The 21,934-nt window shown below is 52.2% G+C and overlaps 1 protein-coding gene and 1 pseudogene across 1 annotated transcript; one reads left to right on the forward strand and one right to left on the reverse strand.

Moving 5' to 3' along the window:
• The window catches only part of LOC137310345 (zinc finger protein 585A-like), a 56,948-nt pseudogene that overhangs the window by 13,676 nt on the left and 21,338 nt on the right, over window positions 1-21,934 (reverse strand).
• LOC137310338 (zinc finger protein 271-like) lies at window positions 763-21,864 on the forward strand. Its single transcript, XM_067978188.1, has 6 exons — window positions 763-849; window positions 3,988-6,293; window positions 7,105-7,202; window positions 8,309-8,419; window positions 15,297-15,937; window positions 20,964-21,864. The coding sequence occupies exons 2-6, from the start codon at window positions 5,089-5,091 to the stop codon at window positions 21,687-21,689; spliced, it is 2,781 nt and encodes a 926-aa protein (XP_067834289.1). The 5' UTR covers window positions 763-849; window positions 3,988-5,088; the 3' UTR covers window positions 21,690-21,864.

The following is a 21,934-nucleotide window of genomic DNA, read 5'->3' on the forward strand; positions in this document are numbered from 1 at the left end:
CAGAGGGTGGTGAACCTGTGGAATTCTCTACCCCAGAAGGCTGTGGAGGCCGAGTCGCTGAATATATTGAAGAAGGAGCTAGATAGATTTCTAGACACAAAAGGCGTCAAGGGGAGAGCGCGGGAACGTGGTACCGAGATAGGGGATCGGCCATGATCACACTGAATGGCGGAGCAGGCTCGAAGGGCCGAATGGCCTCCTCCCTGCTCCCAGTGCAACCTGGACTGAGGGGTTACAGTTATTATCCGAGGTTTGGGGGCATTTTTATCCTCTCTGAAGCTGGGAAGGTTGAGGACCAGCCTGATGGAGGTCTCCAAGTCCCAATGCACCCCTCTTGTTGGGATTTTGGAAAGCGCATGCGCGGGGGGGGGGGGGGGAGAGGGAATTGGGTGAGAGTGGCTAGTGCGCATGCTCGAGGGGAGCGCAGTGTCCGAGAACGAGGGGCGAGTGCGCATGCTCGAGGGGGGCGCAGTGTCCGAGAACGAGGTGCTAGTGCGCATGCGCGGGGGGGGGGGAGAGGGAATTGGGTGAGAGTGGCTAGTGCGCATGCTCGAGGGGAGCGCAGTGTCCGAGAACGAGGGGCGAGTGCGCATGCTCGAGGGGGGCGCAGTGTCCGAGAACGAGGTGCTAGTGCGCATGCTCGAGGGGGGGCGCAGTGTCCGAGAACGAGGTGCTAGTGCGCATGCTCGAGTGGGGAAGGGGGAAGGGGCGCAGTGTCCGAACAGGAGCGGCTACTGCGCATGCTCGGGGGGGGGGGCAGTGTCCGAGAACGAGCGGTTGGTGCGCATGCTCGGGACACTCTGTGGGTGAGACCGTAAACCGTCGAGAGTCGGAATCCCCCGGCGGAAAGTGAGTTTGATGAGATCCGATACGCGGTCGAAGGGGGGGGGTGGCGGAGAGAAGCGCGGGGAGGGGGGAGAGAAACGATGTAAGAAAAAAAAAACCCGCCAAACCGGAGAGTGCGAGGGTTCCCCGGGCACCGAACGGAGCGGATTCAGCCTCGGCGGAGCAGGTGATGCTTCTCAGGGAGCAGGAGGAGGACACGTGATCCGCGGGGGTGGGTGATTGACGCGAGCTTCGGACCAATAGGGAGCGAGGGGGCGGCGCCTGGAGGACCGAGGGCGGCGGCGGGTCCTCCAACCAATCGGGGGGCGCCCGAGGGGCGGGACTTGCGCCGGCTCGGTCGTCAGGGCAACGACTTGCTGCAGGCCCTTGTTCAGGCCCTGGGGGAGGAGGGGGTTTATTCCCCTTATTTTACACAAGGCTGTTTGTTGCACCACTGATTAGGCTCAGGTTTTAATAATAGATTTTAATTTATTTTTTAAAAGTGCAGAGGGAGAAAAGAATAGGGTTTGATGGGGAGGGTCAGGCCCTTAAAGGAACAGGCGCTCTCTCAGGGAGTGGGGGGGGGGGGTCAGGCCCTTAAAGGGACAGGCGCTCTCAGGGAGTGGGGGAGGGTCAGGCCCTTAAAGGGGCAGGCTCTCTCGGGGAGTGGGGGAGGGTCAGGCCCTTAAAGGGACAGGCTCTCCCTGGCAGTGGGGGAGGGTCAGGCCCTTAAAGGGACAGGCTCTCTCGGGGAGTGGGGGAGGGTCAGGCCCTTAAAGGGACAGGCTCTCTCTGGCAGTGGGGGAGGGTCAGGCTCTCTCAGGGAGTGGGGGAGGGTCAGGCCCTTAAAGGGACAGGCTCTCTCGGGGAGTGGGGGAGGGTCAGGCCCTTAAAGGGACAGGCTCTCTCGGGGAATGGGGGAGTATCAGGCCCTTAAGGGGACAGGCTCTCTCGGAGTGGGGGAGGGTCAGGCCCTTAAAGGGACAGGCTCTCTCTGGCAGTGGGGGAGGGTCAGGCTCTCTCAGGGAGTGGGGGAGGGTCAGGCCCTTAAAGGGACAGGCTCTCTCGGGGAGTGGGGGAGGGTCAGGCCCTTAAAGGGACAGGCTCTCTCGGGGAATGGGGGAGTATCAGGCCCTTAAGGGGACAGGCTCTCTCGGAGTGGGGGAGGGTCAGGCCCTTAAAGGGACAGGCTCTCTCGGGGAGGGTCAGGCCCTTAAAGGGACATGCTCTCTTGGGGAGTGGGGGAGGGTCAGGCCCTTAAAGGGATATGCTCTCTCGGGGGAGTGGGGGGAGGGTCAGGCCCTTAAAGGGACATGCTCTCTCGGGGAGTGGGGGAGGGTCAGGTCCTTAAAGGGACAGGCTCTCTCGGGGAGTGGGGGAGGGTCAGGCCCTTAAAGGGACAGGGTCAGACAATACCTACACAGTGGAAGTTAACCTTTATCACTCCAATAAGTAATACAATATATACAACCTGTCCCTTAGGCACGGCTTCAAGGCTTGTGGAGTGATCAATTCCGTAGCACTTGAGTCTCTTCCTAGACATCTTCCCAGGTGGGTCTTTCGTCGCTCCCCAAGAATGCATTCTTTTCGTATCTCGTGTTTCCTTAGCACTGATTGATCACCAGACTTCATGATCAGCTTGTCTCTGGACTTTTGCTACGGATGACCTTGTCTCTCCCAAAAGGCCTGTGTCCCTAATTGTTTTAATACCATGCAGATAAGAAGACCCATTTGCCATCAGCAAATTCTCTGTAGTGGCAAACGGATGTTTTTCAGACTGGTGGGACGTATACAGTGGTGTTCCCCAGGGGTCAGTATTAGGACCACTCCTCTTTTTGATATACATTAACGACCTGGACTTGGGTACAGAGGGTATAATTTCAAAGTTTGCGGATGATACAAAACTCGGAAATGTAGTAAACAATGTGGAGGATAGTAACAGACTACAGGAGGACAGAGACAGACTGGTGAAATGGGCAGACACACGGCAGATAGAATTTAACACAGAGAAATGAGAGGTGATTCATTTTGGTAGGAGGAATGAGAAGAGGCAAAATAAACTAAATGGTCCAATTTTAAAGGGGGTGCAGGAACAGAGAGACCTGGGGGTGTATGTACACAAATCTTTGAAAGTGGCAGGACAAGTTCAGAAGGCTGTTAAAAAAGCATATGGGATCCTGGGCTTTATTAATAGAGGCACAGAGTACAAAAGCAAGGAAGTGATGCTAAACCCTTTATAAAACACTGGTTAGGCCTCAGCTGGAGTATTGTGTTCAATTCTGGGCACCGCACTTTAGGAATAATGTGACGGCCTTGGAGAGGGTGCAGAGGAGATTTACTGGTTCCAGGGATGAGGGATTTCAGTTATGTGGAGAGACTGGAGAAGCTGGGATTGTTCTCCTTAGAAAAAAGGTTAAGGGGAGATTTGATCGAGGTGTTCAAAATCATGAAGGGTTTTGAGAGAGTAAATAAGGAGAAACTGTTTCCAGTGGCAGGAGGGTCGGTAACCAGAGGACGCAGATTTAAGGCGATCGGCAAAAGAGCCAGAGGGGGAGATGAGGAAACTTTTTTTTTCGGCAGTGAGTTGTGATGACCTGAAATTCACTGCCTGAAAGGGCAGTGGGAGCAGATTCAATAATAACTTTCAAAAAGGGAATTGGATAAATACTTGAAGGGAAAAAATATGCAGGGATAGGGGGAAAGGGTAGGGGGAGTGGGATTAATTGGAAGCTCTTTCAAAAAGCCGGCACAGGCCTGATGGGCCGAATGGCCTCCTCCTGTGCTGTAGCAACAATTAAAGTACATATGTCTCGTGTAGTGAGGTGGACAGCTTATAAGTTGTAGTCGTAACTTGTTTCAAGTTGTTATCTTTGGCACAATTCCTTCACTTTACCCAGAGAGTGGTGAGAATGTGGAACTCGCTCCCACAAGGAGTAGTTGAGGCGAATATTGTAGATGGATTTAAGGGAAAGCTCGATAAACACATGAGGGAGAAAGGAATAGAAGGAGATGCTGATAGGGAGGGAGGAGGCTCGTGTGGAGCATAAACACCGGCACGGACCAGTTGGAACAGAATGGCCTGTTTCTGTGCTGTACGTCCGATGTAATTGTTCTGTTCTGAGTTTTTGTCCTGTTCTGACTTTTGTAAACTTGTGTTTGCAGGGTACGAGAAGGGGAGGATTCACAGACGGGAAGTTCAAACCAAATATCACCACAGAGGCTGTCAACTGTCAGGAGCTGAGTATCATCGGAGTTTGCAAAGGGAAGGGGAAATGTCCGGTCTGTTCCGCCCGCGTGGAAAAGATTTCATGCCTCACTGTGACTGGGAAAGCTGCGAGACACAGAAACACTCACCCTGAGTGAGATTGTTCCAGTGCGCTGACTGATTTAACCAGATACACAGCCTGAAAAGACCATCGCACCCCTCACAGCGGGGTTCAAACCGTACGCTTGCCCCGCGCATGCAGCGCCCTCGTACTGCAGAGCCCCCGTCCACCTGTTCCTGTGGGGGGAAAAGGGGGTTCAGTCGGTCAGGCAGCCCGCTGAGACACCCCCCCACCCCGCCCCGTCCCGTGCGGAAGTGGGCAGGCCCACCTGCTGCCTGTGTTGGGGGAGTGGATTCACTCACTCATCGCAACCTGCTAATAACACCGGCGTATTCACACTGACCACAGGCTGCGGGAAGAGCTTTAAACGCCGCGGGGCTGTCGTGGGGAGGGTCAGCGCGTCTGCTCCGTGTGGGCGGGGATTCGTGCAGTCAGCCCCACCTCCTGACACACTGATGTGTCCCCGCTGACGGAACAGCTTTCAAATTCCCCGACTGTGAGGCAAAAAAAAGGAGTTTGCATTGATATAGCGCCTTTCACAACCCCAGGACGTCCCAAGACGCATTACAGCCAATACTTTAGAAGTGTTTAGTCACTCTTGTAATGTAGGAAACAGGGCAGCCAATTTTAGCACAGCAAGATCCCACAACTAGCAATGAGATAAATGACCAGGTCGTCTGGTTGAGGGATAAATATTGACCCCAGGACACCGGGAGAACTCCCCCACCCCCCGCTCTTCTTCCAATAGTGGCCGTGGGATCTTTTACATCCACCGGAGAGGGACAGACGTCGGTTGGTTTAACGTCTCACCTGAAAGGCGGCACCTCCGGCAGTGCAGCACTCCCTCGGTACCGCACTGGGAGTGTCAGCTGAGGTTTTGTGCTCAGGTCTCTGGAGTGGGACAGTGCGAGAACAGCTTTAAAGGTGCCCCCAGGAAATGGCGGACAGCGAGGGCGTCGATCGGGCCGAGGGACCGTTCACCTGCTCCGTGTGCGGGAAGAGGTTTCGACGCTCGTCCCACCTGCTGACGCACCAGTACCTTCACTCCGGGGAGAGGCCGTTCACCTGCTCCGAGTGCGGGAAGGGTTTCACTCAGGCCTCTATCCTGCTGACGCACCAGCGGGTCCACACGGGGGAGAGGCCGTTCACCTGCTCCGTGTGCGGGAAGGGCTTCACTCAGGCCTCTGGCCTGCTGACGCACCAGCGGGTCCACACCGGGGAGAGGCCGTTCACCTGCTCCGAGTGCGGGAGAGGATTCACCCGCTCGTCGCACCTGCTGACGCACCAGCACCTTCACACCGGGGAGAGGCCGTTCACCTGCTCCGAGTGCGGGAAGGGCTTCACTCAGGCCTCTGGCCTGCTGACGCACCAGCGGGTCCACACCGGGGAGAGGCCGTTCACCTGCTCCGAGTGCGGGAGAGGATTCACCCGATCGTCTGCCCTTGCGACGCACCAGCGGGTCCACACCGGAGAGAAGCCGTTTCAGTGCCCCGTGTGTGGAACAGGCTTCAGCCAGTTGCCCAACCTGCTGCGGCACCAGCGCCTCCACACCGGGGAGAGCCTCTTCGCCTGCTCCGTCTGCGGGAAGGGGTTCAGTGACCCGTCCAGCCTGCTGACCCACCGGCGGGTCCACACCGGGGAGAGGCCGTACGCCTGCTCCGTCTGCGGGAAGGGGTTCACCCAGTCCTCCAGCCTGCTGACCCACCAGCGCATCCACACGGACGAGAGGCCGTTCGGCTGCTCGCGCTGCGGGGAGAAGTTTAAGCACTCGTCCAGCCTGCAGCGGCACCAGCGGGTCCACACCGGGGAGAGGCCGTTCACCTGCCCCGTGTGCGGGAAGGGGTTCGCTCAGCTGCCCAACCTGCTCCGGCACCGCCCCCTTCACACCGGGGAGAGGCCGTTCACCTGCCCCGTGTGCGGGAAGGGGTTCACTTGTTCGTCCTCTCTGAAGATACACCAGCGTGTCCACACCGGGGAGAGGCCGTTCACCTGCCCCGTGTGCGGGAAGGGGTTCACCCAGTCGTCCGACCTGGTGACCCACCAGCGTCTTCACACCGGGGAGAGGCCGTTCACCTGCTCCACGTGTGGGAAGGGATTCACTCGTTCATCCACCCTCCTGACGCACCAGCGTGTTCACATTTTGTGATAGGAGCGGGGCAATGAGTAGAGATGGATTTTTTTTAATATGACTTCAGATAGACAGAGTACAAATGCACCAGTAGGTGCAATAACTTTTAAAAAATCAGCCTTTGTTCATTGTCTCCACATCTGCGAAGAAAATGCCTCAGCTCGTCTGCTGCTGAAACCCTCATCCGCACTTTTTGTTACCTCCGAGACGTGACTGTTCCAGTGCTCTCCTGGCCGGCCTCCCATCTCCCACCCTCCGTAAACTTCAGCTCATCCAAAACTCCTGCTCCCCCCCCGTATCCTAACTCGCACCGAGTCCCGTTCACCCATCACCCCCCTGTGGCTCGCTGGACCGACACTGGTTCCCGGTCCGGGAACGCCTCGATTTTAAAATTCTCATCCGTGTGCTCAAATCCCTCCGTGGCCCTCGACACCCCCCCTCCCTATCCCTGTAACCTCCTCCAGCCCCCTACGACCCTCCGAGATCTCTGCGCTCCTCCGATTCTGGCCTCTCGTCCACCCCCCCGATTTTAATCGCTCCGCCATCGGCGGCCGTGCCTTCAGCTGCCCGGGCCCTAATCTCTGGAATTCCCTCCCTGAACCTCTCCGCCCCTCTCTCCCCTCCTTTTAAGACGCTCCTTAAAACCTCCCTCCTTGACTGACGTTTCGGTCACCTGTCCTGATATCTCCTCATGTGGCTCGGCGTCGAATTTTGTTTGATAATCGCTCCTGGGAAGCGCTCGGGGGACGTTTTACTACGTTAAAGCCGCTGTATAAATGCAAGTTTGTTGTCGTTGTTGATGAGCGGCTGCTTGATCTGACGCAGTTACGGGAGATGTGGCCGTCCACTGCCTTTTGTGGCAGTGGAGCTGCCGAGGTTGTCCAGTGCCAGCTCGACACAGAGCAAAGAATCAGGGCCCCCTAGTCTGTGGTGAGAGGTTTGATTGGCTGCCATGCCTGAGGCGGGCGCGGGCGTTGTCGATTGGCTGCCGTTCTCTTTGACGGACAGCTCAGGTGATCAGAGGCCTCCTGGCTCCTGGAACATGATGACGCCGGACGTTATGTGACAGCGTACGGCTAGTTTTCTGACTTCGCAGCCCAGCCGTCTAAGAGCTCTGTGCTTTAAAGTTTCAGACCAGCCAACGACATTGCGAAGCTGATTTTCAAACCGTAGCCAGTTCTAAATGATGAGACACGGAAGAAAGATTTGCATTTCTGCAGCCCCTTTCGTGACCTCGGGACGTCCCAAAGCGTCGTACAGCCAGTGAAGTACTTTTCTGAAGCGCGGTCACTGTTGTAACGTAGGGAAACGCGGCAGCCGATTTGCGCTCAGCAAGATCCCACAAGCAGCAATGGGATAATGACCAGATCATCTGTTTGCTTGGTGTTGGTTCAGGGATAAATATCGGGCCCCAGGATACCGGGGAGAACTCCCCCCCGCCCCCCCGCTCTTCTTCCAGTAGTGGCCGTGGGACATTTTACATCTAACTGAGAGGAGCAGGAGGGGCCTCGGTTCAACGTCTCATCTGATAGACGGCACCTCTGACAGTGCCACGCCCCCTCAGTACCAACCCTCCGACAGTGCGGCGCTCCCTCAGTACCGACCCTCCGACAGTGCGGCGCTCCCTCAGTACTGGCACCAGGGAGTGTCGGCCTAGATTTTGTGGCTCAAGTCTCTGGAGTGGGACTATGAACCCACGGCCTATGAGTCAGAGGTGAGAGTGCTACCCACTGATCCATGGCTGACACAAGGGTATATTGAAACAGTAAGGGAGTGGCACCTTTGTTATTTTTAACGTATCGAGCCGAATAGAGACATGTATATTTCACTGTATTCCACTGTTTATTGTCCATTCATCTGTCTTGTGCAAATTAAACCACTTGTTGGGTGTCACTCTGGTAAGTGTGCTTATTCACTCCACTTGTCAAAAGAAAGGAGAATTATTTGATATATCTTAGTAGCTACTGTATGGAGTATGTGTCCTCTGATACGATCTTGCTATTCTTTATCTAGATATTGGGCTAAAAAGGGCGCACACCAGAGTGTAGGGGACCCAAGGTCCGCTTATGGGAGCATCCAGTGATCACGAACCTGAGCACGTATCTGGGATTAAACACTCAAAAATGTGACAACAAGCAAGGTTTGAGCCCCAGTCTTGTTTTTTTTGGGACAGTCCCTGTATTGTGCGCCATTCGCTATCTCTATAAGGGCACCTGGTGGATCATTCACATCAACAAGTCAAGATCAACTCCTCTTGCCGCTTGGGTCATGAGGCAGTCGTGCGATAGCTGTGGATCGGAATCCATTTACACATTCCCAAACCATGTTGGTTGAACAGCAGCGCTGCATTTGATGAGAAGCTAGGTAAGTAGGTGAGGGAGAAAGCAATCGAAGGATATGCTGATAGGGGTGAGAGGAAGTAGGGTTTCGGCTGGTGTGGAGCATGAACACCGGCACGGACCAGATGGGCCGAAAGGCCCGGTCCCTGTGCTCGTAACTGTCGGCAGGTTGAAATCCCCCAGAGTTCCATTAGGACGGGCTCCACTTAAACCGGGCTGGGACCAGCCGTCCTGGCCAATCGAATAACTAGGGCTGTAGATGGGGCTTTAAACTAAAAAAAAGTGGGGGGGGGAGGGGTCAGGTGAGGGGAAATTTAGAAATCTAATGAGAAAAGTCAAGGCAACAGAGCAGTGTGATTTGGGTAAAGATAAGCAGAGTGTGGCAGGAAGGGACAGAGAGTTTACCAATAACAGTGCATCAGCGATAAAGGTCAAAGCAGGGGAAAATGGTAAAAAGTCAAAACTAAAGGCTCTTTATCTGAATGCACGGAGCATTCGTAACAAGAGAGAGGAATTAGTGGCACAAATAGAGATAAATGGGTTTGATCCAATCGCCATTACAGAGACATGATCACAAAGTGACCAAGATTGGGAACTAAATATTTCAGGGTACATGACGTTCGGCAAAGACAGGCAGGATGGAAAAGGAGGGGGTGTAGCCCTAATAATAAAGGGTGAGATAAGGACAGGGGTGAGAAAGGATCTCGACTCAGAAGATCAGGAAATAGAATCAGTATGGGTGGAAATAAGAAATAACAAGGGACAGAAAACACTGGTGGGAGTGGTTTATAGGCCCCCTGATGGTAGCTATACTGTTGGACAGAGTATTAATGATGAAATAATAGGAGCTTGACACAAAGGTAATGCAGTAATCATGGGGGACTTTAATCTTCACATAGACTGGGCAAATCAAACTGGCAAAGGTAGTATGGAGGATGAGTTCTTGGAATGTATTCGAGACGGTTTCCTAGAGCAACACGTCATGGAACCAAACAGGGAACAGGCTAATTTAGATCTTGTATTATGTAATGAGACAGGGTTAATTAGTAATCTCACAGTAAGGGATCCTCTGGGGAAGAGCGATCATAATATGAAAAAATTTCACATTGAGTTTGATAGTGACGTACCTAAGTCAGAAACTAGAGTCTTAAACTTAAATAAAGCCAATTACATAGGTATGAGGGCCGAGTTCTCATAGGTAGATTGGGAAATTAGATTAAAGGGTATGACAGTTGGTAAACAATGGCAAACATTTAAATATTTCAATATTCTCAACAAATATACATTCCATTGAGAAATAAAAGCTCCATGGAAAAATGATCCATCCGTGGCTAACTAAATAAGTTAAGGATAGTATCAGATTAAAAGAAGAGGCCTATAATGTTGCCATGAAGAGTAGTAAGCCTGAGGATTGGGAGAGTTTTAGAAACTAGCAAAGGACGACCAAAAAATTGATAAAAAGGGAGAAAATAGAGTATGAAAGTAAACTAGTAAGAAATATAAAAATGGATTGTAAGAGCTTCTACAAGTATATAAAAAGGAAGAGAGCAGCAAAAGTAAACGTTGGTCCCTTAGAGGCTGAGACAGGAGAAATTATAATGGGGAATCAGGAAATGGCAGAGATGTCAAACAAATATTTTGTATCTGTCTTCACAGTAGAAGACACAAAAAGCATATCAGAAATAGTGGGGAACCAAGGGTCTAATGAGAGTGAGGAATGTAAAGTAATTAATATCAGTAGAGAAAAAGTACTGGAGAAATTAATGGGACTAAAAGCCAATAAATCCCCTGGACCTGATGGCTGACATCCGAGGGTTCGACAAGAGGTGGCTGCAGAGATAGTGGATGCATTGGTTGTGATCTTCCAAAATTCCTAGATTCTAGAACGGTCCCGGTGGTTTGGAAGGGACCAAATGTGATCCCGATATTCAAGAAAGGAGGGAGAGAGAAAACAGGGAACTACAGGCCAGTTAGCCTGACATCAGTTGTCAGGAAAATACTGGATTCCATTATTAAGGAAGTGGTAACAGAGCACTTAGAAAATCATAATATGATTAGACAGAGTCAACGTGGTTTTATGAAAGGGGAATCGTGTTTGACAAATTTATTAGAGTTTTTTCAGAATTTAACTAGCAGGGTAGATAAAGGTGAACCAGTGGATGTAGTATATTTGGATTTCCAAAAGGCATTCAATAAGGTGCCACATGGTTGTTACGCAAGATAAGGGCTCATGGGGTTGGGGGTAATATATTAGCATGGATTGATCGCTGGGATGAGAGGGTTGTCCTATGAGGAGAGATTGAGTAGAATGGGCCGATACTCTCTGGAGTTTAGAAGAATGAGAGGTGATCTCATTGAAACATATAAGATTCTGAGGGGGTTTGACAGGGTAGATGCTGAGAGGCTGTTTCCCCCTGTCTGGAGAGTCTAGAACCAGGGGGCATAGTCTCAGGATAAGGGGTCGGACATTCAAGACTGAGATGAGGAGGAATTTCTTCACTCAGAGGGTTGTGAATCTTTGGAATTCTCTACCCCAGAGGGCTGCGGACGCTCAGTCGTCGAGTATATCCAAGGCTGAGATCGATAGATTTTCGGGGGAATCGAGGGATACGGGGAATGGGCGGGGAAAGTGGAGTTGAGGTCGAAGATCGGGCCACGATCTGATTAAACGGCGGAGCAGGCTCGAAGGGGGCCGGGCGGCCTCCTCCCGCTCCGATTTCTCGCCTCCAATGGCGGCCGCCGCCCCCCACAATCCCTTGCGCTCGGGAAACCGCTCTATCCTCCGGTGGCGCGCTGTGCGCCTGCGCCCCAGGTGTGGCGGTGCATGCTGGGGCGGGGGCGGGTGTTTGTTTTTTTTTCCGTCGGGCCGGAGCCGCTTCCCGAGTTTGTCCGGCCTCGGAAAACCGGCGGAGGCGGAGGAGAGGGAGCGACGGAACCCGGAGAAGAGATTGTGTTTTTATTTATCTTTATTTAACCTTTGTCGGGTTTTCCCCCCCCCCCCCCCGGCCTCTGAGGCCTAAGTTGCCCCGCGAACCGCACCGCGCATGCTCGCGACTCAACAGCGGCTTCTGCGCCTGCGCGCTGGGCGCCGCTAACGGGGATAGGGGACATTCCGCCGCGCGGGGCATGCTGGGAAGACCCAGCCGCCATTAAAGTAGCTAAAGATTGCTGAATCCAACGTGAGTTTACTGTGCTATTCGGTGCGGGGTTTTTTTTTTAAAAATAATGCAGGGTGGAGAGGGAGCGGGAGAAGCGCGTTTGTTTGCGGGGAGGGGCAAGGCAACATTTATTTTTTTTTAAAGAAAAAAAATCAACAGGAACTCCTTCGAGCAGAGCAGTTGAAGGGGAGATTTGATCTGTGCCGTATCATTCTATGATTCTGGGAGCTCGGGAAGAGAAGGGCCGCGGTGGCTTTGGAGCGTGGAAAGTTTCAAAATGCATTAATTTAAATCATTTGGTAATTCCAGTTTATTAAATGTAATCGATTAGTATTTGCTCTCCGTGATTTCCCCGGTCGCGAGGCCTGTCTGAACGCTTTAGCCTTGAGGCGACCCTGCTTGGTTCGTAGAATCATAGAAAGTTACAGCACAGAATGAGGCCGTTCGGCCCATCGTGTCCGTGCCGGCCAAAAAGGAGCTATCCAGCCTAATCCCACTTTCCAGCTCTTGGTCCTTAGCCCTGTAGGTCACGGCACTTCAAGTGCACATCCAAGTACTTTTTAAATGCGATGAGGGTTTCTGCCTCTTCCACCCTCTCAGGCAGTGAGTTCCAGACCCCCACCACCCTCTGGGTGGAAAAAAATCTCGCCTCAACTCCCCTCTAATCCTTCAACCAATTACTTTAAATCTATGCCTCCTGGTTATTGACCTCTCTGCTAAGGGAAATAGGTCCTCCCTATCCACTCTATCGAGGCCCCTCATAATTTTATACACCTCAATTAAATCTCCCCTCAGCCTCCTCTGTTCCAAGGAAAACAACCCCGGCCTATCCAATCTTTCCTCATGGCTAAAATTCTCCAGTCCTGGCAACATCCTCGTAAATCTCCTCTGTACCCTCTCTAGTGCAATCACATCGTTCCCAGGTTAAACCCGGGTGAACAACAACATCCCAGCCCGGCCTGTCTGAGGCCTGGGGAGCCTCTCCGGTCTCCCAGATGTCAGGTAGGAAGAATGTGGGGAGATGGCGGATTGTACAACGCGAAAGGCATAGATTTGGGAACAAGTATTTCTGGGGAGGCTTTTAATTCCCCCTTTTTAAATATACAAATGTATAACGAGGGAGGGAAATGGGTCCAAGTTCTGAATGGGGTCAGGAGATTAAATTACAGGGTGAGGGGTTACTGAGAGACAGTGTGAGGGAGGGGGATTAACATCAGTAGCAATACAGTCAGTAACACAGGGCGCTGGGGGAGAGGGGTTACTGAGTGAGAGACCGTGAAGGCGCAGGATTAACACCAGTAGAGATACAGTCAGTAACACAGGGCGCTGGGGGGAGAGGAGTTACTGAGTGACACTGTGAAGGAGCAGGATTAACACCAGTAGAGATACAGTCAGTAACACAGGGCGCTGGGGGGAGAGGGGTTACTGAGTGACACTGTGAAGGCGCAGGATTAACACCAGTAGAGATACAGTCAGTAACACAGGGCGCTGGGGGAGAGGGGTTACTGAAAGACAGTGTGAGGGAGAGGGATTAACATCAGTAGAGATACAGTCAGTAACACAGGGCGCTGGGGGAGAGAGGTTACTGAGTGACAGTGTGAGGGAGAGGGATTAACATCAGTAGAGGTACAGTCAGTAACACAGAGCGCTGGGGGAGAGGGGTTACTGAAAGACAGTGTGAGGGAGGGGGATTAACACCAGTAGAGATACAGTCAGGAACACAGGGCGCTGGGGGAGAGGGGTTACTGAGTGACAGTGTGAGGGAGAGGGATTAACATCAGTAGAGGTACAGTCAGTAACACAGAGCGCTGGGGGAGAGGGGTTACTGAAAGACAGTGTGAGGGAGGGGGATTGACACCAGTAGAGATACAGTCAGGAACACAGGGCGCTGGGGGAGAGGGGTTACTGAAAGACAGTGTGAGGGAGAGGGATTAACATCAGTGGAGATACAGTCAGGAACACAGGGCTCTGGGGGGGAGAGGGGTTACTGAGTGACAGTGTGAGGGAGAGGGATTAACATCAGTAGAGATACAGTCAGTAACACAGGGCGCTGGGGGGAGAGGGGTTACTGAGAGAGAGTGTGAGGGAGAGGGATTAACATCAGTGGAGATACAGTCAGGAACACAGGGCTCTGGGGGGGAGAGGGGTTACTGAGTGACAGTGTGAGGGAGAGGGATTAACATCAGTAGAGATACAGTCAGTAACACAGGGCGCTGGGGGAGAGGGGTTACTGAGAGACAGTGTGAGGGAGGGGGATTAACATCAGTAGAGATACAGTCAGTAACACAGGGCGCTGGGGGAGAGGGGTTACTGAGTGACAGTGTGAGGGAGAGGGATTAACATCAGTAGAGATACAGTCAGTAACACAGGGCGCTGGGGGAGAGGGGTTACTGAGTGACAGTGTGAGGGAGAGGGATTAACATCAGTAGAGATACAGTCAGTAACACAGGGCGCTGGGGGAGAGGGGTTACTGAGTGACAGTGTGAGGGAGAGGGATTAACATCAGTAGAGATACAGTCAGTAACACAGGGCGCTGGGGGAGAGGGGTTCCCGTCTTTTCCCCACCCCTTTTTGTGACGATTGCTCTCACATTTCCACCCTTCAATCTTCTGGCACAATCTCCCTTTTCACAGAATTTCAGTAAGTCTTACTCCGGCCCTCCACTATTTCCTCCCCAGCACCGCTCAGAATACTTGGATGTAAACATAGGAACAGGAGGAGGCCATTCAGCCCCTCGAGCCTGTTCCGCCATTCAATGAGATCATATGTAAGGAATCTTACAACACCAGGTTATAGTCCAACAAATTTATTTTAAAATCACAAGCTTTCGGAGATTATCCCCTTCGTCAGATGAAGGGGATAATCTCCGAAAGCTTGTGATTTTAAAATAAATTTGTTGGACTATAACCTGGTGTTGTAAGATTCCTTACATTTTTCCACCCCAGTCCATCACCGGCATCTCCACATCAATGAGATCATGGCTGATCTGTATCCTAACTCCATCCGCCCACCTTGGCTCCAGATCCCTTAATACCCTCAGCTAGCAAAAACCTATCGATCTCCGATTTAAAATGATTAATTGAGCTAACGCCTACTGCTTTTTGTGGGAGAGAGTTCCACACTTCTACCACCCTTTGTGTGAAGAAGTGTTTCCGAACTTCTCTCCTGAACGGCCAGGCTCTGATTTTAAGGTTACGTCCCCCTCAGGTCCCTGGGATTTGTCCACCTTCAGTTGAAGGAAGTTCTTCAGTCCCGTGTCTGTGTCAATAATAACCTCCACTAACAGTTCCCCACCCACCTCTGGTGGATCGACAATCCCAATATCCACCTCCTGGGTGAACACTGGGGCCGAGTTCTTATTTAGCATCTTTTGTCATTCGCTGACTCCCCACTTACACACTCGCCTCCCCCTACCCTGACTCTCCTTGCTAACGTGCCTGTAGAAAGCCTGTTTATTGCCCTCTGTTGTTTGCTGCTTTTCCTCCCACTCCCTCTTACCCTGCCTAACCTCCTTTTACAGGGTATAAGAAGGGGAGGATTTGCAGACTGGAAGCTCAAACCGAAACATCGCGTCAAGATCGGAGAGAGTGGCTCGATTCGTCAGGACCCGAGTATCGTCGGCCTTTGCACATGGAAGGAGAGGGCGCCGATCGCAGCGCGGGCAGACCGCACACGTGTTCCGTGTGCGGACGCGGATTCAGCCGATCGGCCAACCTGGAGAGGCACAGGTGCAACCGCACCGGGGAGAGACGGTATCAGTGTGGGGACTGCGGGAAGGGATTCAACTACCCCTCCCACCTGGAGACCCACCGGCGCTGCCACACCGGGGAGAGGCCGTTCGCCTGCCCCGCCTGCGGGAAGGGCTTCACCCAGCAGTCCGCCCTCCAGACGCACCAGCGGGTCCACACCGGGGAGAGGCCGTTCACCTGCTCCCTGTGCGGGAAGGGCTTCAGCCGCTCCTCCAACCTGCTGGAGCACCAGCGCGTCCACGGCGGGGAGAGGCCGTTCGCCTGCTCCGTGTGCGGGAAGAGATTCACCAACTCCTCCAACCTGCTGAAGCACCAGTGCGTCCACACCGGGGAGAGGCCGTTCACCTGCTCCCTGTGCGGGAAGGGATTCACCGACTCCTGCAGGCTGCTGAGGCACCAGCGAGTCCACACCTGACAGCACCTGGTCCCCGATTCTCCTGTTAGTCAGATCCAGGGACTGGGGCTGGATTTTAATATTCTGTGGATACGTCAAGTGAATCAGTTTTGTGTTAAACACAGTCGGTGGTGGGTCGGGCTGGTTACAACTTGTGGGGGGCAGAATATCGATGGAGTCAGATCGGCTTCAGTGGGACGGTAAATTGTTCGGGGTTTGTAGAAGGAGGCCGTTCGGCCCATCGTGCCTGTGCCGGCCCGCTAACCCCGTGTTGAAAATGACCCCCACTGCCTGCCGACTCCTCGGCGTCTCCAACATAAAGCGGGTCATTTTATCCGATTGCTTCTTGTGGGATCTTGCTGTGTGCAAATTGGGTGCCGATTTTCCTGCAGCAGCAACCGCATTTCACAACGAGTTAATTGATTGTGAGTCACTTTGGGGCGTCCTGACGATATGGTAGGTGCTATTTTAATGTACATTCTTTCTATTTATTGGACTTAAGTAAATAAAACCGCTTATAGAACGATACAGCAAAGGAGGAGGCCATTCGGCCCATCGTGCCTGTGCCCGCTCTTTGAAAGCCAATTAGTCCCACTCTTTCCCCATAGCCCTGCAAATTTTCCCTTTTGAAAGTTATTATTGAATCTGCTCCCACCGCCCTCTCAGGCAGCGAATTCCAGATCATCACAACTCGCTGCGTAAAATAATTTTTCCTCATGGCTCTTTTGCCGATCACCTTAAATCCGTGTCCTCTGGTTCCCGACCCTCCTGCCCCCCTGAAAACAGTTTCTCCTTATTTACTCTCTCAAAACCCTTCCTGATTTTGAACCCCTCGATCAAATCTCCCCTTAACCTTCTCTGCTCTAAGGAGAACAACCCCAGTTTCTCCAGTCTCTCCACATAACTGAAGTCCCTCATCCCCTGGAACCATTCTAGTAAATCTCCTCTGCACCCTCTCTAAGGCCTTGACATCCTTCCGAAAGTGTGGTGCCCAGAATTGAGCACAATACTCCAGCTGAGGCCTAACCAGTGTTTTATGAAGGTTTAGGAACATAAGAACATCGGAACAGGAGGAGGCCATTCAGCCCCTCGTGCCTGCTCCGCCATTTGATAAGATCATGGCTGATCTGTGATCTAACTCCATATATCTGCCTTTGGCCCATATCCCTTAATACCTTTGGTTGGCAAAAAGCTATCTATCTCAGATTTAAATTGAGCAATTGAGCTAGTATCAATTGCCGTTTGCGGAAGAGAGTTCCAAACTTCTACCACCCTTTGTGTGTAGAAATGTTTTCTAATCTCACTCCTGAAAGGTCTGGTTCTAATTTTTAGACTGTGCCCCCTACTCCTAAAATCCCCAACCAGCGGAAATAGTTTCTCTCTATCCACTCTGTTCCCCTTAATATCTTATAAACTTCGATCAGATCACCCCTTAACCTTCTAAACTCTAGAGAATACAACCCCAATTTGTGTAATCTCTCCTCGTAACTTAACCCTTGAAGTCCGGGTATCATTCTAGTAAACCTACGCTGCACTCCCTCCAAGGTCAATATGTCCTTCCTAGGTGCGATGCCCAGAACTGCTCACAGTGCTCCAGATGCGGTCTAACCAGGGTTTTGTATAGCTGCAGCATAACTTCTGCCCCCTTGTACTCTAGTCCTCTAGCTATAAAGGCCAGCATAGCTTTCGCATAACTTCCTCGTTTTTGTACTCTGTGCCTCTATTAATGAAGTGGAGATGCCGGTCGGATGGACTGGGGTGGACAAATGTAAGGAATCTTACAACACCAGGTTATAGTCCAACAGTTTTATTTGAAAATCACAAGCTTTCAGAGCTTTTCTCCTTCGTCAGGTGTGTGAAGGTTTCCATAAAAGCACCGCATATATAAACCTTCACACACCTGACGAAGGAGTAAAGCTCCGAAAGCTTGTGATTTTCAAATAAAACTGTTGGACTATAACCTGGTGTTGGCAGACTCCTTACATCTATTAATGAAGCCCAGGATCCCACGTGCCTTTTTAGCAGCCTTCTCAACTTGTCCTTGTTGGAACAAAGTCCGAGCCTTGGCGAGTTGCTGGAGTCGCACCGAGCACAAAGGAAGATGGCAGTGGTTGTTGGAGGCCAATCGTCTCAGCCCCAGGGCATTGCTGCAGGAGTTCCTCAGGGCAGTGTCCTAGGCCCAACCATCTTCAGCTGCTTCATCAATGACCTTCCCTCCATCATAAGGTCAGAAATGGGGATGTTCGCTGATGACTGCACAGTGTTCAGTTCCATTCGCAACCCCTCAGATAATGAAGCAGTCCGAGCCCGCATGCAGCAAGACCTGGACAACATCCAGGCTTGGGCTGATAAGTGGCAAGTAACATTCGCGCCAGACAAGGGCCAGGCAATGACCATCTCCAACAAGAGAGAGTCTAACCACCTCCCCTTGACATTTAACGGCATTACCATCGCCGAATCCCCCACCATCAACATCCTGGGGGTCACCATTGACCAGAAACTTAACTGGACCAGCCATATAAATACTGTGGCTACGAGAGCAGGTCAGAGGCTGGGTATTCTGCGGCGAGTGACTCACCTCCTGACTCCCCAAAGCCTTTCCACCATCTACAAGGCACAAGTCAGGAGTGTGATGGAATACTCTCCACTTGCCTGGATGAGTGCAGCTCCAACAACACTCAAGAAGCTCGACACCATCCAGGACAAAGCAGCCCGCTTGATTGGCACCCCATCCACCACCCTAAACATTCACTCCCTTCACCAGAGGTGCAGGTAAATCCCCAGGACCAGTGTCACCTGACCTGCATCTCCAGGAAACCCCCCGCCCCCCCTTCCTCTGAGTCTGTGAGCAGGAGCGCATGCGCAGGACCCGCTGGCCCAACAGGTGACGTCACCGCAGCTCAGACGCGGACTGCGCAGGCGCGGCCCCGCGCGCTTCCCAACCGTAAAAAGAAAACACCCCCCGAATTTATTTAACGGCGATCTTGGTTCGATTGCGTTTCTTTTCCAAAAAGAAAACAAATTGTGGGTGGATTGAAATTTAAATCGTTCGTTGTTTGTTTGAGTTTCCCGTTTCATTCTGACGGAAGGTCACTCCCCGTGGTGCGGGGTGACGTGTTGAGATTGACGTGAGCTCCGAACCAATCAGGAGAGCGGGAATCGGCTGGGAGGACCGAGCGGTGGGGACGGTCCTCCAACCAATCAGGGGGCGGAGAGGGCGGGACCTGCCTTGGTGACGTAGGTGCATGGAGGTCTCCCTCTCTCTCCCTCCATTGTCTGCAGCAGCTGTTAAAGGGGCAGGGGCGAGGAGGCTGTGAGGGTTCACCCCTCACACTTTTAACAAAATACACTGCATAATCTTTAATTAAATAAGTCCTGGTGTGGGGCAAACAGTTTAACGTTTGTGAGTGACCAGTCAAAGGGGACTGCGATTACTTTATTCCGTGTGTCTGTAGGTGAAGGGACCCTTTAAGGTGCGCCCCCTTAGTTGAGGGTACCAGATATTTAAAGGGACAGTGTCTCTCTTTTCCTGTGTGCTGCAGTTAAAGGGACTATGTGCCTCCTTACTGTCGGGTACCAGATATTTAAAGGGACAGTCTCTCTCTTTCCCTGTGTGCCTGCAGTTAAAGGGACTATGTGCCTCCTTACCTGAGGGTGCCAGATATTTAAAGGGACAGTCTCCCTCTTTTCCTGTGTGCCTGCAGTTAAAGGGACCATGTGCCTCCTTACCTGAGGGTGCCAGATATTTAAAGGGACAGTGTCTTTCTTTTTCTGTGAGTCTGTAGTTAAAGGGACCATGTGACTCTTTACCGTAGGGTGCCAGATATTTAAAGGGACAGTGTCCCTCTTTTCCTGTGTGCCTGCAGTTAAAGGGACAGTGACAGCTTCCTGTTGATAACGGGCGACTGTAAACTTGTCATTGGTAGTGGCTTCAGTCTGTTTAAACTGTCTCACTGTTTTAAGAAGATCTGTTTAACTCCCTTGTTTTTAAAGATTTCAGAATATTTGCAGCGAGTGACGGAAGCTTTGTCTAAAACTAGGAAATTTATCTTTTTAATTAAAAAAAAATCTCCCCTACCACCTGGCCGCTGCCCGCTCCAGACCAGGAAAAGGTTCCAGGCTCCATCAGCGATAGGTGCGGAGTGAGCTGGTGTCTTAGCTTGGCCAGGGTTTGAGGTGTTGGTGCTGGGCTTGACTGCGATCCAGCGACCTCAGCGGCAAAGCGCCCCGTGTGCAGACAGTGAGTGACACTGGGGCTAGGCTCCCCTTTAATGAGCCTCTCACCCCGCCCTGGGGACACTCACTGCCCTCAGCTCACCCCTGCAGAATGGCCTTTTGTGTGTGGTACCCTATTCATCCAGAATGTTACCAGCGTGCCAAGAGTTAGATTATGAGGAGAGGTTACATAAACTAGCCTTGTATTCCCTGGAATATGGAGCGTAAGGGGTGATGTGATTGGGGTTTTTAGGATTTTGGAAGGAATTGATAGGGTAGAGAGAGAGAAACCTTTTCCACTGGTGTGGGGGAAGTCTTGATATAACCTTAAAATCAGAGCCAGGCCATTCAGGAGAGAAGTTCGGAAACACTTCTTCACCCAAAGGGTGGTAGATGTGTGGAACTCTCTCCCACAAAAAGCAGTAGGCGCCAGCTCAATTAATCATTTTAAATCGGAGAGCTATAGATTTTTGCTGGCCGAGGGTATGAAGGGATATGGAGCCAAGGTGGGCGGATGGAGTTAGGATACAGATCAGCCATGATCTCATTGAATGGCGGAACAGGCTCGAGGGGCTGAATGGCCTCCTCCTGTTCCTTTGAAACTGTACAGTATAAGAGAGCGAGCGCCTTTGAGAAAGAAGAGGAGAGGAGAGATTTTGGAGGGGGCAGCGTATTAGGAGACATTCAGATACAACTTGATTTCAGAGCAATGAGAATGGAGGGAGGGGGGAGGGCAGCTTTGCAGAAACGAGAAAGGGAATGTGTGCTACAGAACATTGAATATCTATCCTCGACTTACAGTCTGAACTTCTGCAAACTCATTTTACAGGAGTCAGAAATGGAGGGTTTACAGCCGGGGAGCTCAAACCGAACATCACGTCAAGATCTGACAGAGTCGCTCGATTCATCAGGACCTGAAAATCATCAGCCTTTGCACGTGGAAGGAGAGGGCGCCGATCACAGCGCGGACAAATCGTACACGTGTTCCGTGTGTGGACGCGGATTCAGACGACCGTCCAACCTGGAGAGGCACAGGTGTAACCGCACCGGGGAGAGACCGTGTAAATGTGGGGACTGCGGGAAGGGATTTAATTACCCGTCCGAGCTGGAAATTCATCGGCGCAGTCACACCGGGGAGAGGCCGTTCACCTGCTCCGTGTGCGGGAAGGGATTCGCCCAGTCGTACAGCCTGCTGACGCACCAGCGCAGTCACACCGGGGAGAGGCCGTTCGTCTGCTCCGTGTGCGGGAAGGGATTCACCCGTTCGACCACCTTGCAGGCACACCGGCGGGTTCACGCCGGGGAGAGGCTGTTCAAATGCTCCGACTGCGGGGAGGGCTCGAAAAGCTCCCTGGACTTGATGATTCACCAGTGGGTTCACACCGACAAGAGACCGTTCAGGTGCTCTTACTGCGGGAAGAGGTTCTCTCATGCTTTCAGCCTGCTGAGACACCAACACATTCACACCGGGGAGAGGCCATTCGTCTGCTCCGTGTGCGGGAAGGGATTCACTCAGTCCTCCAACCTGCTGAGGCACCAGCGAGTTCACAGTTGACTGCACTGGTCTGATTCTGGTCTTATCGCTGCTGTTAATCACACGCAGGACTGGACCGTGATAAACTGTGCAAGATAAGACGAGAGCCAATCGATGAGGTGTTCCAGACATTCCCTGCCCTGTCAAGCTCTGTGTCTGGGGGGAGAAGCTGATGGGTTTGTGTCACTTCCTTTGCTGTACTCCTCCAGCTCGTGCCTCTTGCGCATCCTCCGATTTTAATCGCTCCACCATTGGCGGCCGTGCCT

This window comes from Heptranchias perlo, unplaced genomic scaffold (genome assembly GCF_035084215.1).
Source record: "Heptranchias perlo isolate sHepPer1 unplaced genomic scaffold, sHepPer1.hap1 HAP1_SCAFFOLD_244, whole genome shotgun sequence".
Classification (NCBI taxonomy): domain Eukaryota; kingdom Metazoa; phylum Chordata; class Chondrichthyes; order Hexanchiformes; family Hexanchidae; genus Heptranchias; species Heptranchias perlo.

What these genes read in the sequence shown, in the direction of transcription:
- LOC137310338 (XM_067978188.1), top strand. Translation starts at nt 5,089, where the DNA reads ATGGCGGACAGCGAGGGCGTCGATCGGGCCGAGGGACCGTTCACCTGC. An exon ending in CAAAGAATCAGGGCCCCCTA is followed by an intron (nt 7,203 to 8,308) that starts GTCTGTGGTGAG and finishes TGGGCTAAAAAG; the next exon opens with GGCGCACACCAGAGTGTAGG. An exon ending in GGCACCAGCGAGTCCACACC is followed by an intron (nt 15,938 to 20,963) that starts TGACAGCACCTG and finishes CTCATTTTACAG; the next exon opens with GAGTCAGAAATGGAGGGTTT.